Source organism: Harmonia axyridis, chromosome 5, assembly GCF_914767665.1.
Source record: "Harmonia axyridis chromosome 5, icHarAxyr1.1, whole genome shotgun sequence".
NCBI lineage: Eukaryota > Metazoa > Arthropoda > Insecta > Coleoptera > Coccinellidae > Harmonia > Harmonia axyridis.
The window spans coordinates 16,796,936-16,812,172 of record NC_059505.1 but is presented as its reverse complement, the minus strand read 5'-3'; the positions used below and the strand labels follow the sequence as shown (position 1 = coordinate 16,812,172).

At 34.6% G+C, this 15,237-nt stretch overlaps 1 protein-coding gene across 1 annotated transcript; it reads left to right on the top strand.

Moving 5' to 3' along the window:
- The first annotated feature begins 4,366 nt into the window (after window positions 1-4,366).
- LOC123680181 lies at window positions 4,367-13,922 on the top strand. The gene is made up of 4 exons (XM_045617956.1): window positions 4,367-4,480; window positions 4,535-4,624; window positions 5,188-5,343; window positions 12,939-13,922. The coding sequence occupies exons 1-4, from the start codon at window positions 4,376-4,378 to the stop codon at window positions 12,990-12,992; spliced, it is 405 nt and encodes a 134-aa protein (XP_045473912.1). The 5' UTR covers window positions 4,367-4,375; the 3' UTR covers window positions 12,993-13,922.
- Window positions 13,923-15,237: the final 1,315 nt, after the last annotated feature.

Genomic DNA, 15,237 nt, shown 5'->3' with positions numbered 1-15,237 from the left:
AGTTCAAAAATACGATTTCATATGAAATTGAGAGCAATGACAGATGGTCCTTCAGAAATTAAAATTAATTAAAAAAAGAATAATGGCGCTCAAATATAAAAAAGATGGGTTTTTGGAAATGAAACGGACGAGATATCAGGTGGAAAGAACTCATTTCGAAAAAATGCTCGGATATGTCAATTTTTCAATAGTTGTAGACAACTATTGTCACATCCATATAGTTTCATCCCTAAGTGTTACAACACCAATCCCTACATTCCGAATTGATAAAATTGGGTAAGTGATAAGTATTTCGGAAGTTCTTTTTATTTTGAGTTCATCATATTAATGGGAAGCGGCGGAAACAATCTCAATTTGGAAGAAAGGAAAAGACAAAAAAGACTCAAAGAACTATCGACCCATGAGCCTATTATCGGCAATTGGTAAAGAAATTAATTCACAGAAGATTAACAGATTTCGTTGAAGAAGAGAAAATAAATCCAGATTACCAGTTTGGGTTTCGCATTCAACGATCTACCCGCTGGAACGAATAACGGAAAATATTAAGAAGCAAATAAACCACTCTTCAGACACTGGTGCAATATTTCTGGACATAGAAAAGGCATTTGGTAATTTGTGGCATCAAAATACAAAATAACTTTTATGCATAAAAAGCCTAGTGAACAGTAGCACATAACCCCTAATTCTACGAATTCTATTCCTTAGGGGTTGAGTAGACAATAGCTCATAGAAGTTGGTTGGGATTTGTCAAATATATTCAGAGCCCCCGCAAGCACGCGGAAGCCACTCTAAAGGGGCGCCAAAACCTGTTTTAGACCCCATGAAGAACCAATGGACCAAAGGTTTTCGAAAAAGATTCTTTGAAATTTTTTCAACAATTTTTTTTTCCAAACTTCTTTCTTGCAATTTATACAAGTTTCCGAACGACGCAATCGGTATGAAATAGCCAGATTGCCATTATACGATTCTTTATGAGTAAATAAATCATAGATAATAATTATCCCTTTGTCGGCACGAGATTTCTTAATGGGTACCCGGCAACCTGCATCGGACGGCGGACACCCTTTCTTCGACTATCACTAACACACGCATATGCTAAACATGAACAATCATAAATACCGAAACGACGGCCTTTAGCCAAGGGAATTACTGAAACTTTCGACACTATCTGTAGGAAAAATACTATAAGTTACGCAGAATATCTGAAACTACCAAAATCTGCTTGCTGCGCTATAACAGAGGCGGCATAATCCAAATAATATATTTTATTTCGCAACTTTTAAGGGTCAAGAATGTAAATACTTAAATAATTAAAAATTAAGAAGATTTGTATTTTGTGTATTGTGTTTTGCTTAACTGTTTTTTGTTCTGATTAAATTAAATTTTATGAAATGGTAAGTACCTTTTCAAGGTTCTTCTGAAATACTTTTTGAATATGATGATGGGAACTTTTTCAAAACTGTCTTTGATGATTTCGTCTTTTGATCCTGTGATCGACATTAGTCGAGTGCAAAACTCACAAACAAATTCTTTAAGAATGGCCCATTATTTAGACTACCAGATACAAAATAAAACTTAATTTAGATATTAAAATCATGAGAGGTCAAGGGTCTGATAATGGCGCAAATATGCACGGAAAACATATCGATTTACAAAAACGCATACTCGATGCTAATCCTAGGGCATTATTTGCGCCATGTGCTGCACACAGCTTAAATTTAACTGAAAATGATGCTGTTAAGGTTTCAAATGAAAAAGTAGACTCTTTTGATATTGTACAAGGACTTTACATATATATTTCTCTCCATCCACAAAAAGATTGGAATGTTTTAAAAAAGCATGATCCTCAGTTAGATCTAAAACTTCTAAGTGATACTAGATGGTCAAGTAGAATTGATGCTGAAGTTTCATTTCATTCAAATATGTGATAGCCTTTTAGAAATAGCAGAAAATGATACTTTTAACATAGAAACTAGACATAAAGCAAGTTCTCTTTTATTAAATATTCATTTTTTTAAATTTATTTGAATTATAATAATTTCTTATGATGTTTCATTCCAGATTGATATTGTAAGCAAAAAGATGCTTACTGTATCGATTGACATTAAAGTGTGCCAAAACTATTTGAAGAATTTAGTTGATCATTTAAAAAAGTATAGGGATGACAATGTTCTCGAGGAAAATCTTGCGGAAGCTGAGAACTAGCGGCTGCTCTTAAGATAGATCAAGGTTTTTCTCCATTTTATACTGTAAGACAAAAGTATAAACCAGAATTGTTCGATTATGAACACACGGATGAGGCACCTCAAGATCCAAAAATCGCTTTTAAAATAAATTTCTTTTTGAAAATAATTGATCAAACACTAAGTTCCTCAAAGAGTAGGTTTGATATGATATCTGATTACGATAACGTTTTTTGTTTTATTTGTGATATTCTTGAATTAAATGACAAACATCTATTAAAATGCTGTCATGCTCTTCAACAAAAGCTAACTGATCAGGAAAAAAAAAGCTGACGTGAAAGAAAATGATTTATTCAACGAGATAAAAGCCTTAGGGCTTCTTAAGACAATACTAAGATTCGGTAGAGAAGTAGTTAGATAATTTTCGAAAATCCTCTTGAAATCCTACAATATACCTATTTTTGAAAATAATCTAACTTCTTCTCTACCGAATGTGTCTGTTGCTTCTGGTGAGAGATCATTCACTAAATTAAAAATAATTAGAAACTATTTGAAGTCTGCTCGATAAAATTGATTGATTGATAATATAAAAGAATTTGCAGCAGCCAAATCTAGAAAAACATCCATTCAATTTCTGGATTGATCCTAATTAAATGTTTATGCCTTTATGAATAATTTATAGAAGCTTGAGTTTTGAAACACATTTGAAATGTATTATATTACAAATAACATCCATAAAGTTCTTAAGGCAATGAAGGTTGCTGATAGATTTTCAACCATTCTACACTAAATTCTTAACAGAACTTTAAAAAAAAAATTCCGATTATCCAGCAGTGCTTTTCTCCTCCTCCCCCTTTAAGGGGCGCCAAAATATGTTCCGCACGCGGGCGTTGATGTCCCTTGCGGGGGCCCTGAATATATTGTCGACGTACGGTTCTATTTGGCTTGTTTCTAATTGTTTGAAAACAAATTTTATCTTGAAAATATGCAGATTCAACAGAAAATCAGTAAATATGCACTGCAAGTCAAAAATATCTCATTTGATACACAAATAATGCATATTTATACGCATCAGCATATGTAGTTAAGCAAATGCAGATTTATCCGAAGCTTCATTTTATAATACAATGCTCGTCGATGAATTGTGCTACATTTATCCATCTCACTGGAATAACTTCAAATATTTCGAAAACTGTAGGGGCCCAGAATCAATAACATACGCTACAAAATGAGCACAAAGAAGAAAATTTCCGTCCGACAAGTAAGTGACTCACAGGGAAAACTCGAAATATCTCGAAAAGTGAATAAGCACAAAATGTTTTTTTAAACAGCAAAAATTGGCGTAAAATACCCAAATAAAAATAATCGAAAGTTTCCATTTATGAGTCACAGCGTCAAGTTGGGACTCACGGGTAAAACTCGAAATATATCGAAAACTGAATGGGCACGAAATGTTTTTTTATACAGTAAAAATTGGCACAAAATGGACACAAAATACCCAAAACAATTTGATACCAAAACTCTAGGAGTGGATCACCAACTTGACGCACCTAAATATTTTCACAAAAATGATTGCGCGCCGGCACCGCATGGCCACCTACTGACTCATGATTAGTTACATATGTGAATTTAAAATATTCGGCAAAAAGTTCAGCGATATAAAAGTCGATACCAGCACTATGACCATCTAAGTGCATAATAAGCGGTAAGTCATTACTGCCTTTTTTAGAATTTGTGAAACTCCAAAACGAACTTATGTTCTCCCTCAAAGAACTTTCCACGTTGGAAATATTCTCTGTACCTTAATTTACTAAATGTGAGGTAGTCCTCCCAACGTTTGTGCTCCTTTTATAGTCGAGGCGGGTCTTTTTCTTCGGTAAAATGAGGCTGCCTGAATCCAAAGAGAACCAAGGAGGAGGTCGACTTCTTAATGCGGATCTTGGTTACAAATTCATATCAATGGCCGCTATGATTACTTCATAAAAACATCGACAAGTCGTCCACCTGTATGGAATCATCCAGAATTTCGGCCCAGATCAAACCTGAACGGTTTGAAGAGCAACATAATTAGCTTTCTCGACACTGAAATGGGCAGTACTCATAATATTTTTCATTTCAAAGATCAAACTATGTACATAAATGTTTACATAAATATTTCATCTAACTATTTCTCTTGCAGATTGGTAGATAAAATGAATAAAAGTATTGGCATTCTATTTGCACCGACTCACAATGCTTTCAATGTTATATTAATCGGATTGTGTGGATATTTGATTTTCAGATCTGATAATAGAGGAGTTACGTCAAAGTTATCATTTATCATTTCTTTTTTATTGGAGATATTGTTTCAGATTATTTTTTTTTCCGCTGTTTTTCAACTATCCGGATGGCTTATTGTTCAGTGGATATCTTGCTACACGGGACAACTCCTGGAAGACTCAGTGAGTATTTAATTTTAAATCACATAATGAAATTTTTCTAGTCTGAATCTGCAACATAAAATTTTGTGAATTTGAACTCCTAAAATTTTTTTTTTTAATTTTTCGCCGTCTTCCTATGAAATGCGACTTTTGTAGACCAATTGTATTCCAGGGAGGTGCCCGGGCAGGGAGGTTGCGGTATAACCCCCCAGAATACGACCGATACACCCTCCTATGATACTAACTATTCAACAATTTGAATTTAATAGTCCAAGTGTGAAATAACGAGTTATACCTATTTGATTGGTATTGAACAAACTCAATCTCAAACAATACACATTCATCAAATTTACTCAGAATCGTGGGGGGGTTTCTTGTTCAAGATTACCTTGAAATTCAAATTTTATTGCCACCACCTATTAAGTGAGACAAAAATCGGATAAAGAACTTCCTCTACCTACTAGAGGTGTGTCGTCTCAATAGCTATGCATTTGAAACATCTTCCATTTTGTTGTTCAAGAATAAAAACGAATTTTTGACTATAATTATTTGAAATATATTATTCATACATGTTTCAATTATAGGTTTCAGAACTCCGAGAAGAACTGTATAGCATGAATTGGTATGATATGAATCATTCATTAAGAAGTACGTTCAAGCTTTTTCAATTGCAATTGAGTTTGCCAGTCCATTTTAAAATTCAACCGTTTCCTGTACTGAATAAATACCGTTTCTCAGATGTAAGTGAAATATGTTTGATAATAATAATATAAATATACAGGGTACTCCACGGTTTTCTTCCACAATGGGGGAATGGGAGGTCCCAAATGGCTGGTGTTGGTGTATAATCCCAAAAATGACATGAGATATATTATGTGTAGAAAGAAGAAATTCATTATTTATCCAATAGATGGCTTAGTTATCTGTATCTCACGTTGTATGAGTCTGATCGAGTTCCACAGGGTGGTTCCAGAAAGATGAGATTTCGTATTTGAAAAACTGTTAGAAAAGTTTTTATAGAAAAACTTTTCGACAGTTTTTTTATTACTTGTTTCAGCTTAGTTTGAGCACGCGACAAAGATGAACACTAGAAAAGAGAGGATACACTTTTCCTTCAACTGCTATGGAAAGTAGCGAATTCTTCATAGCTTACTCAATTTCAAAACTATGTATTGCTCATACCTACTATGAGAAATATTATTCCACATGGCACTTTGCCCACACCTCGCTTGGTAGACCAATGAAATTGGGTTTTTGATAGTCGTTTCTATGGAAACAGAGAAAGAATTTTATTGAAAAACCTTAATGGTTACCTATAACAATTCCCTACAAAATTTATATTTAATTAGTCATTTTGTTTATTGATCAAATTGAGAGTAAATTTTGACCAACCAGTAAAATTTTTTGCCTTGTTAGTTTCTGTGATTGACGTTTGAGAAATCACGTAATTTTAAATTCTCTATATTGATTCCATTATTCATGTTAAGGGTGCCTCTTAGCACGGAGTGGAAAGTCCATAAAGACGATGCTTTACATATACCAAAAAACATTCCCTGTAAACGATGACTTGATGTTCTTACTGCTACACCAATCTTGATCATTTTTGTAAACTCCTTTATATTTTTTTCGGGCAAGTAATTCTGTATGGTAACATTAGTTGCTTGTCTTTTGGAAACCTATATAATATTTCATCTTCACTATCTGAATTAATCGTTTTCAGCAAAACATTCACAATAATTATATATCAACTTAATTTGAAAACGTCAAAATTATTAAGGTGACATTCCCTCGGACATTCCTCTCCTCACTAACAATAATGGAATGTTCCCTTTCGGCCAATCGAATAGAAGCAGAGAAATATAGAAACACAAATCCATCTTTTCTGATTTATTATAGTGAGTTATAGTACTGAATTATTATAACTGACGCTGTTTGTTGATAGATACTATTAATTGCTCAAAAGCAGTTGAAGAATGAATATATAATTTAATAAGAGTAGATAAGGTACATTACTTGAATTATTTGAATTTGTGCCGTTGTAGGAGAAGTATAGTGTGCAACAAGTGGGGAAAGTCCAACTTTTTTTACTCGTGTGTTTGCGGCACTCGCCTTTCACTTCCACACTCGTGAGAAAAGTGGGACTTTCCCCACTTGTTACACAATTATTATACTATTTCACAGTTTTCTTTCGATGAGACGAAAGTGCAAACCAATCGGCTGAAAATATAGTGTTAATGGTCCTGATAAGTACCAGCCAATCACGCACAATTTTGGTTTCGTCGATTCCGTTCCGGTAATTTCAATGTCAAAGATGCACCCAACTGGAAGGTCAATAGTCGAAAATGTCGATAAAACCATGTGCATTGTCGAGTCCGACCGTCATTTTAACACTGTTTGAATTGCCCAAGAGCTGAAGATTGCACAAAAAAGCGTTTAGAACCATTTGCATAAAGTTGGTCTCAAGAAGAAGCTCGATGTTCAGGTGAAAGACGAGTTAACGCAAAAAAAACCTTCTTCTTCATCAGCCACCAGCTGTCCACTCCTGGAAATAGACCTCCCCAAGTTCTGTCCATCTCTCGCGGTTTCTCGCCTCCATTCTTCCTCCCTTTCGTGAAAGAAGACGCATATCATCCTGCTCTTGAAATTGCAATAACTTTAGATTGTCACAAAAAATGTAACAAATATGTTTCAGAAGAGTCAAGGTACAATTTTAAAAAAACTGATTTCCTCAAACTAGTTAACAGCGTTAGAGATTCTGATTGGGAAAGTGTATTATCTGAAAAATCTGATGTGAATGTGGCTTTAGATAACTTTTACAGGAAATTATATGAAATTATAGATAACTGTGTACCTAGGGACGTAGTATTTTCTAATTTTAAACGTTTTCCGATTTGGTTCACGAGTGAAATCAGGAATATGTTAAAGGAGAAGAATAAGTATAGGAAAATGAGGTTTATATCTGACTTTTATAGAGACAAGTTTGTGGAAGCGAGGAGGGCATTGAAAAGAATGATCAGATTGGAAAAAAGGAATTATATAAGAAAAGTAGAAAGAAATATAACAGCAGATTTAAACGGATTTTGGAATTTCGTGGCGTATAAACAAAAATATTATTCTGATATCGGTACCTTCAAATATAACGGTAGAAATATTGAAGGTGGGGAGACTGCTGATGAGTTCGCAAATTTTTTTTCTTCGGTATACTCATCAGCAAAGGCATCGTATGATCTGAGTTTTGAATGTGAAAAGAATGATGGATGTAATGAAACTTTAATATTGAATGAAATTTCAGTCATAGATTACAACAGCGCGTTAAAGAAACTAAAACCTAAAAAAGCTTCAGGGGAGGATGGTATACCACCATATTTGTTGAAGGGGTGTGGCGAATGGTTGAGGGAGCCCTTGCTTCACATTTTTAATCTTATTATTTCATCGGGTACTTTTCCTTCGCTCTGGAAGACTTCTATAGTGACACCAATATTTAAATCAGGTGATAAAATGGACATAACCAATTATAGACCTATATCCATAATGTGCGCACCAGCCAAGTTATTTGAACAAATAATTTATTGCAGTTTATACGGATATGTTGAGAAGTACTTTGTATCCCAACAGCATGGCTTCATCGCAAATAAATCAATAAGTACAAACTTATTCATTTTCGGAAATTATGTGTACGAAACTTTGGAAAACAAATCCCAATTAGACACAGTTTATACTGATTTTCGTAAAGCGTTTGACAAAGTAGACCATGACGTATTGCTGTTGAAATTAAACAGGTTTGGTCTGTCGGGTAACTTACTCAAAACTATGAAAAGTTATTTAGAAAACAGATATTCAAAGGTGAAATATAACGGAAATACTTCAGGAAAGTTTGAAGCCAATTCTGGTGTTCCCCAAGGCTCAAATCTGGGACCTCTACTATTTTTGATTTTTATTAACGATCTGCCGTCTGTGCTGAAGTCATCGGAATGTCTACTATTTGCGGATGATTTAAAAATATTCAAAGAAATACATACAGTACGTGATTGTATAAAGCTTCAAGAGGATATAAACAGGGTTTATGAATGGAGTCTCACAAATAAACTACATTTCAACGTTAAAAAGTGTTTGACACTGACTATTGCTAGAATAAAAAATCCAGTTTTGTTTGAATATATGATCGGAGACGAAATTTTGACGCGTTGTGATAAAGTGAAAGACCTCGGTATCACATATGATAACAACTTTTCTTTTTCTCACCATTTCACGATTATACTAAGGTCAGCTAACCGGTTACTAGGGTTCATAATCAGGCAATCTGCAAGCTTCAAAAACATAAATTCTCTGAAAATTCTCTACTATAGTTTAATTCGACCCAAACTAGAATTTGGTACACAGATATGGTTTGCTGAATATCACAGTAAATTGGTTCAGTTGGAAAAAATACAAAACAAATTTTTAAGATACATTTATTTCAAGAAGTATAACAAACCAGCTGACTATAAAACTGTAAGAACATATCAACTAAGAAATGAATTTGAATTATTATCGCTAGAAAACAGACGAACTCTCGCGGTGTTAACTTTTTTGCATAAATTGATCAATAACAAGATAAACTCACCGGAAATATTATCACTTGTAGGATTCAACGTACCCCCAAGAAAAATTCGATCTTTCCCTGTGTTCAATGTTCCTCGTATGTTCACTACTAGATCTCCGCTTGTGGCCATGTTACGATTAGCAAATGAACTCAATTCCATGATAGATCTTGATTGGACAATGTCGCAGAGTACTTTTCGCACATCAGTTATGCGATACCTCATACAACTCTCTGTGTGATTCAACCCCATTAAATTAAATTATATTGTATTATATAGTAAGGTTCAGTGTTGGCATGTAACTTATACCTTCTTATGATTTATTATGTATGGTTATTTTTTTTATGTTACCTTTTTATCCTTGTAATGAGACCTTTGTGGTCTGTTGGGATATAAATAAATAAATAAATAAATAAATAAATATACCAGTTAACTCCCGCTATGTTCTTAATATCGCCCATCCAACGTTTGGGAGGTCTACCGACAACCCTCTTCTGTAATCGTAGCCGCCATTGCGTTATGCGCCACGTCCATCTTGTCACATCTTGCCTAGCAATGGGTCCTGCCCAAGACCATTTTGACGTTGCCGTGCGTTCGATGACGTCATCCACCTTTGATCGGCGTCTCAGCTCCTCGTTGCTGACATGTTCTCAAAAGCTCACCCCCAGCATTAATGGGTTGTTCTCAGTTTATTCGCTGCTTTCATCGTCAGTGTTGTTGTTTCCAGTCCAGTCAAGTCAAGACTGGGAGAACACAGGCGTTGAATACTTTTCTCTTCAGACTGATCGGGATATCCTTGTTCTTTAATATACTAGTCAGTTTACTTACAGCCTCCCAAGTCGTTCTTATCCTCCTGCTGATCTCTGCCTGCTGATTCTCCTTTCCAAGCTTCATGACATGTCCAAGATAAACATATTCACTCACCGAATCTAATGGACCGAATTTCCATCTTCGAATCGCTGCTGAGTCTCAAAAAAATCGATCCATTTTTGAAGCGGTTGGTGACTTGTTGTGAAAATTGGATCACTTACGACAACGCCAAGCGAAAATGGTCGTGGTCGAAACTCGGTAAGCCGGCGAAAACCGTGACCAATATAGGATTGAAGGCCAGAAAGGTTTTGCTGTGTGTATGGTGGGATTGGGAAATATCTAGTGAGCTGCACGCCTACGGCGCAGCTGTTAACTCGGAACGGTACTATCAACAATTGGTACCTATGTCTGAAGGAAGCAATCAACCAGAAGCGGCCAGCTTTGGCCAATAGGAGAGGAATTGTGTCAAGACAACGATAGGCCACACACATCAATAGTGACTCGCAAGAAGCTCCAGGAGCTTGGTTGGGAGTTTCTAATACATCCAGACCTGGCACGAAGTGATTACCATCTGTTCCTGTAAATGGCAAACAATTTTGCTGTTGAAAAATTCGTTTTGAGAGAGGCTTGTGAAAATCATGTGTCTCAATTTTTTGATAATAGAGACGAGGGCTTCTATGAGAGAGGCATAATGATATAACCTTCAAAATGGCAAAAAGTCATCGAATAAAACTTGAGTCCATTGAGCGGAGAATGACCAGAATTCCTAGTGGTAGGAGAAATGCGGATAAAATGACATACTGTTTTGTTTTTCAATCATATATTTTTTAGTTATTGCAAAAATACTCCCATTTTGGTGGTAAATAATAACTTTGGTTTATTGTTTTCAATTATTATAAGCTGAAATTTGAATTAAACTACAAAAAAAAGATATAAGAAATTATTTTGACTTCTAACAAAATCCATTTCGTCCGTATACTAAGGACAAAATGACATACTAGTAATAGACATAATGACGAACATAATATTTGAATGCAAAGTTCGAAAATATGAAAGTTTTGGTTCTCGAGACAGTAGCATACGATGTATAAGCCCAGTGAAAATACTGCATGCAACGCAGCCACTGGTCACCAGGTATGAAACGAAAAAAAACGTCATTGCAATAAATGAAGGGGCAGTCATCGGCATCTTCATTTTTATTGTTAATCTGAAACGGTTCAAAGTCGAATTCTTCATCGTCAATGACTTTCTTATTTTTCAACGGCCTTGTTTTTTTTTAACACAGGGTTTTTTATCATTAAATAATGTTTCAGTAATTTCTTGTTTCTTTTTCTTGGATGGAATGGTCGCAGCAGATATAGCCTTGGTTTTGTCAAAATAAGGCATTAACGCGCATTTGCGAGCTTCTGGCTTTCTTATGCCTTGTCACTAAGGAAATGGTGAAAGAATTTCATTAGGAAAGGATATCGTATTTTTTACAAGATACATATGTACCAGAATTTCACGTTATATCACGTATGGTATGTGCAAAATGAGTTCAAAACAGTATGAAAATGAGCTCATTAGTTTCACATGAAAATCAATCAACAAAATTCCATATTATTTCCAAAAATACATTTTCTTGACATGTGTAAAAAACAACGAATATCGTAATGACACTCCCCAGAAGCAATTCAGAAACCAAACAAAAAAAAACCAACCGACGAAAACACATTTGTAGCTATTGCACCAGTGAAACAGACAGTAGGATGTCAATTTCTTCGCTGGCTTGCCATCATCACTAGCAGAAACCCTGAGCTACAGGGCACCACTTTTGAAAAAATTTATAAGTTCATTTGGTCTGCATACAAGAAGACCTAGCTATGAAGAGAGACTTTCCATAATGCGCCTTACTCCATTTACTACCAGACGTCTGATGGGTGACTTGATTACCACATATAGAGCACTTCATGACTTATTCGACGCTAACTTAGCCAATATCTTCTCCCTGAATGCTGGTCTTAACTACAAGGTGGCGAAGGAGAGGTTCCGGTCCACCAGCAGAGAACACTTCCTCCCCAATAGGGTATTCAATGTCTGGAATGCCCTTCCGACAGCAGTAGTAAACGCTTGCTCAGTCAAAGGCTTCAAAAATGCCCTGGACATATGGCTCGCGAGTGATCCTTTTTGAAGTTTTTAAGTGCGTTAGAGTGAATCATTCTTTCATAAAAATTCATTTTTATTTATTATTTTTATTGATGATTTCTTCTGTTTTCTTGATGAGTTTATAGATGTAAATCTCAATTCTTCTGTAGCAATAATAATAATAAAAAAACAATGCATGTTCGACTCAAATCAGATCCTTCTAACCATGATCATTAAAACCTTGGTTTTCAGGAAAAAATAAGAATTTCTTTTTACTACACCTTATATTCATCACCGATCATCATTACCTATTGAAAATAAGTTCGTGTACACAAGGATTCTGACCAGAGACCCATTTTTTTAGTTGATTTGGGTTGAATGTTTTTATTTTCTGATGTGGAAATAAATACATTCAACCCAAATCAACCAATCCAGATCAGAAAATAAAAACATTCAATCCAAATCAACTTAGAAAATGGGTCTCTGGTCGGAATCACAATAATAATAATAATAATAATATATTTATTTGAACATAATAATAATACATTTAATTACATTATAGAAAGGAATGTCCAATTCAAATAAACAATCAAGAACAGAGGCTCATCCAAAACAGAATATTGCCTGTGTGTTCTATTCGAAATTAAATTTAATTTTTGTATACCACAAGGTACACTAGATCTAAGAAGCCCCTGACGGTGAGAGAATTATTTAATGGAATTCTTTAAAAGCCATTTGAAGTTTGATTGCTAGCCGTGGAGCAGCCTGTATGACAAATCGACTATTTATATTTATCAATCGAAATAATATTTCATTTTCAGTTGATCAAAGGGGTCTACTCCTTCTTCATGTTTCTCCAAGGAAGAAATTATTAAGGCAGTTATTCCTTTTTTCTGGTGGCTTTGATTTTCAAGTTTCTTAATTGTAATTAGAGTTGCACGAGTTTGACTTGAATGTTGGAGATTGACTTGAGTTCGACTTGAAATTAAGTCAAACTCATTATTATTATTATATACCTTGAATGGGTAAAACATTTATATTAAATATAGTTAATAGATAGGTGTCATAAATAGCTACATCAATTTAAAACAATAAGAAATCACATTATTTCAAACTTTTTTTAATCAAATCCAACTTGTCACCTCAAAAAAAAGAAAAGTTCTTACTTCAGTACTTCTTACAAATTAAGTGAATGCTATGTACAAGAAATCTGGCACTAGAGCCCCCTGCTAATAAAAATTACAACTACAATACAACAAAACGCATATTTACAAATTTTAGGATAAAGGAGCTGCCGTCCAAAAACTATTTTGACAATTTTGGATCCAACGATTTATGTTGTAACACAAATACTACTTGATCCAAAAGGTGTTGCCTCCAGCGAAAATTCTACTTCATACAATTTTTGTAGCTCTTTATCAAATATCGTTGAAGAACTAGTTCCACTATTGGCATTTTATACCGTTGATTTTTATTTTTACATAATTTGCACTTTAAAATTTACATTGTTTTTGGAATCGCCTGTCGCAGCATAAAAAAAAATCTGTATATTTCTTTTTCTTGTTGATTAATTTTGGCCCGTCTACAGATTTTTGTCTCATAGTTTTTGGAGGGGGGTCTCCAAAATCAGACTCAATTTGATATAGTACTTCTTCCGAGCTGCATGAGCTACATGAAAAGAGTTCAGGTTCAGATATTTCGACTTCAAACACAACACACAGCACACACACTTAAAAAAAACAAACAAGCAAAGCTTATCCTGCTAAATATGAACTATAACTAATTTGCGGAGTAACAAAGTACAAGAGTACCTACAGGTTCAGACACGTTGCGCAATATTATATTCAAAGTTCAAACTGTTAAAAGAAGTTTGATTTCAAGCCAAACTTAAAGATACAGATATTAAGTCAAACTTTTTTACATAAAAAGTTTGATTTTCAATTCAAGTCAAGTTTGTGAGTGAAATCAAACTAGTTTGACTAGAATGCATATTTAATTGTAATTACAAAATAGGTTCTTCTGATTACATGTTGTGTTGTCTGCGAAAAAAAAAATGAAGAAATAACAGCTTTGCAAAACGAACTCCATTCGTTTTTATGCTAGTGGCATTAAGGAAAAATTTGTTTCACCATAAAATCCATATCACATTGAAAGAAGAATAAAATATAATAATTTCCTTTGATGATTACCATTCAATTTCTCCAACTTAAGTTTGAACTATATTTGAAAATAATAAGAGAAAATTGGTAGTATTATTTGTTTTGAAAAAAGAACCAGATCAATAATGGATTGGACAGTTACAGAATAGCCTTGTCCTCCTAACCACTCTTCAGCCAAAGATCGAGTTGTCGCAAATCTGTCTCTAATGGCCATAAGTCTTAGACGTCAATCTTTAACTTCATTTGTGCCTCTTCGACGTCCGGTGCCTACATTTCCTCGATTGTGGGCATTATCAAACCACGCTTCTTGACATCTCATAGCTGTAGTTGGATTTCTGTTCGTACGGTAAGCGTAGTGTGTAGACCAATAATTCGACCTCTTTCGAATTGACTTAGCTGGCCATAAATTTCGCGTACACGTGCTCTAGACATTTTAACCCTTTGCGTCCTAGTGTGTCCACTGTGGGGACACAAGTTAATAATTTTTTTCTCAGACGCCTAATGCGCTCACCGTATAGCCACATATTTCTTAGTTCGCGTAAATACCGTATCTACACATAGAAGCGCGAACTACATCGCTGATCCATACGGAAACGCATTGGATGTAAACTAATATCCACGATTGAGTACTAGCTATATGAAGCAGCTATTTTATCGTGTTTCAAAGTGAAAAAAACCATGGAAGGTAGGTTTTTTCTTGGGAAATATATAAAAAGTTATTATAAATTGTCATGTTCGTGAGCTAATGTGAATATCATCTAATAATAATTTTATTTTTCGCGTGAATGTCGGTGGTCTCGTCTTGGGGACACAAGGCAAATGGTAACTTTTTTTTTCAGAGAAAACATTGTTATTTCGTGATTTGGAAGAGTTGAATTTTCAGGATTTATTCTGTCTTCTAGAAGAAATACCATCTGGGAATAAGTCGGAGGTTGATGATTGTTCTGATAAGAATAATAAT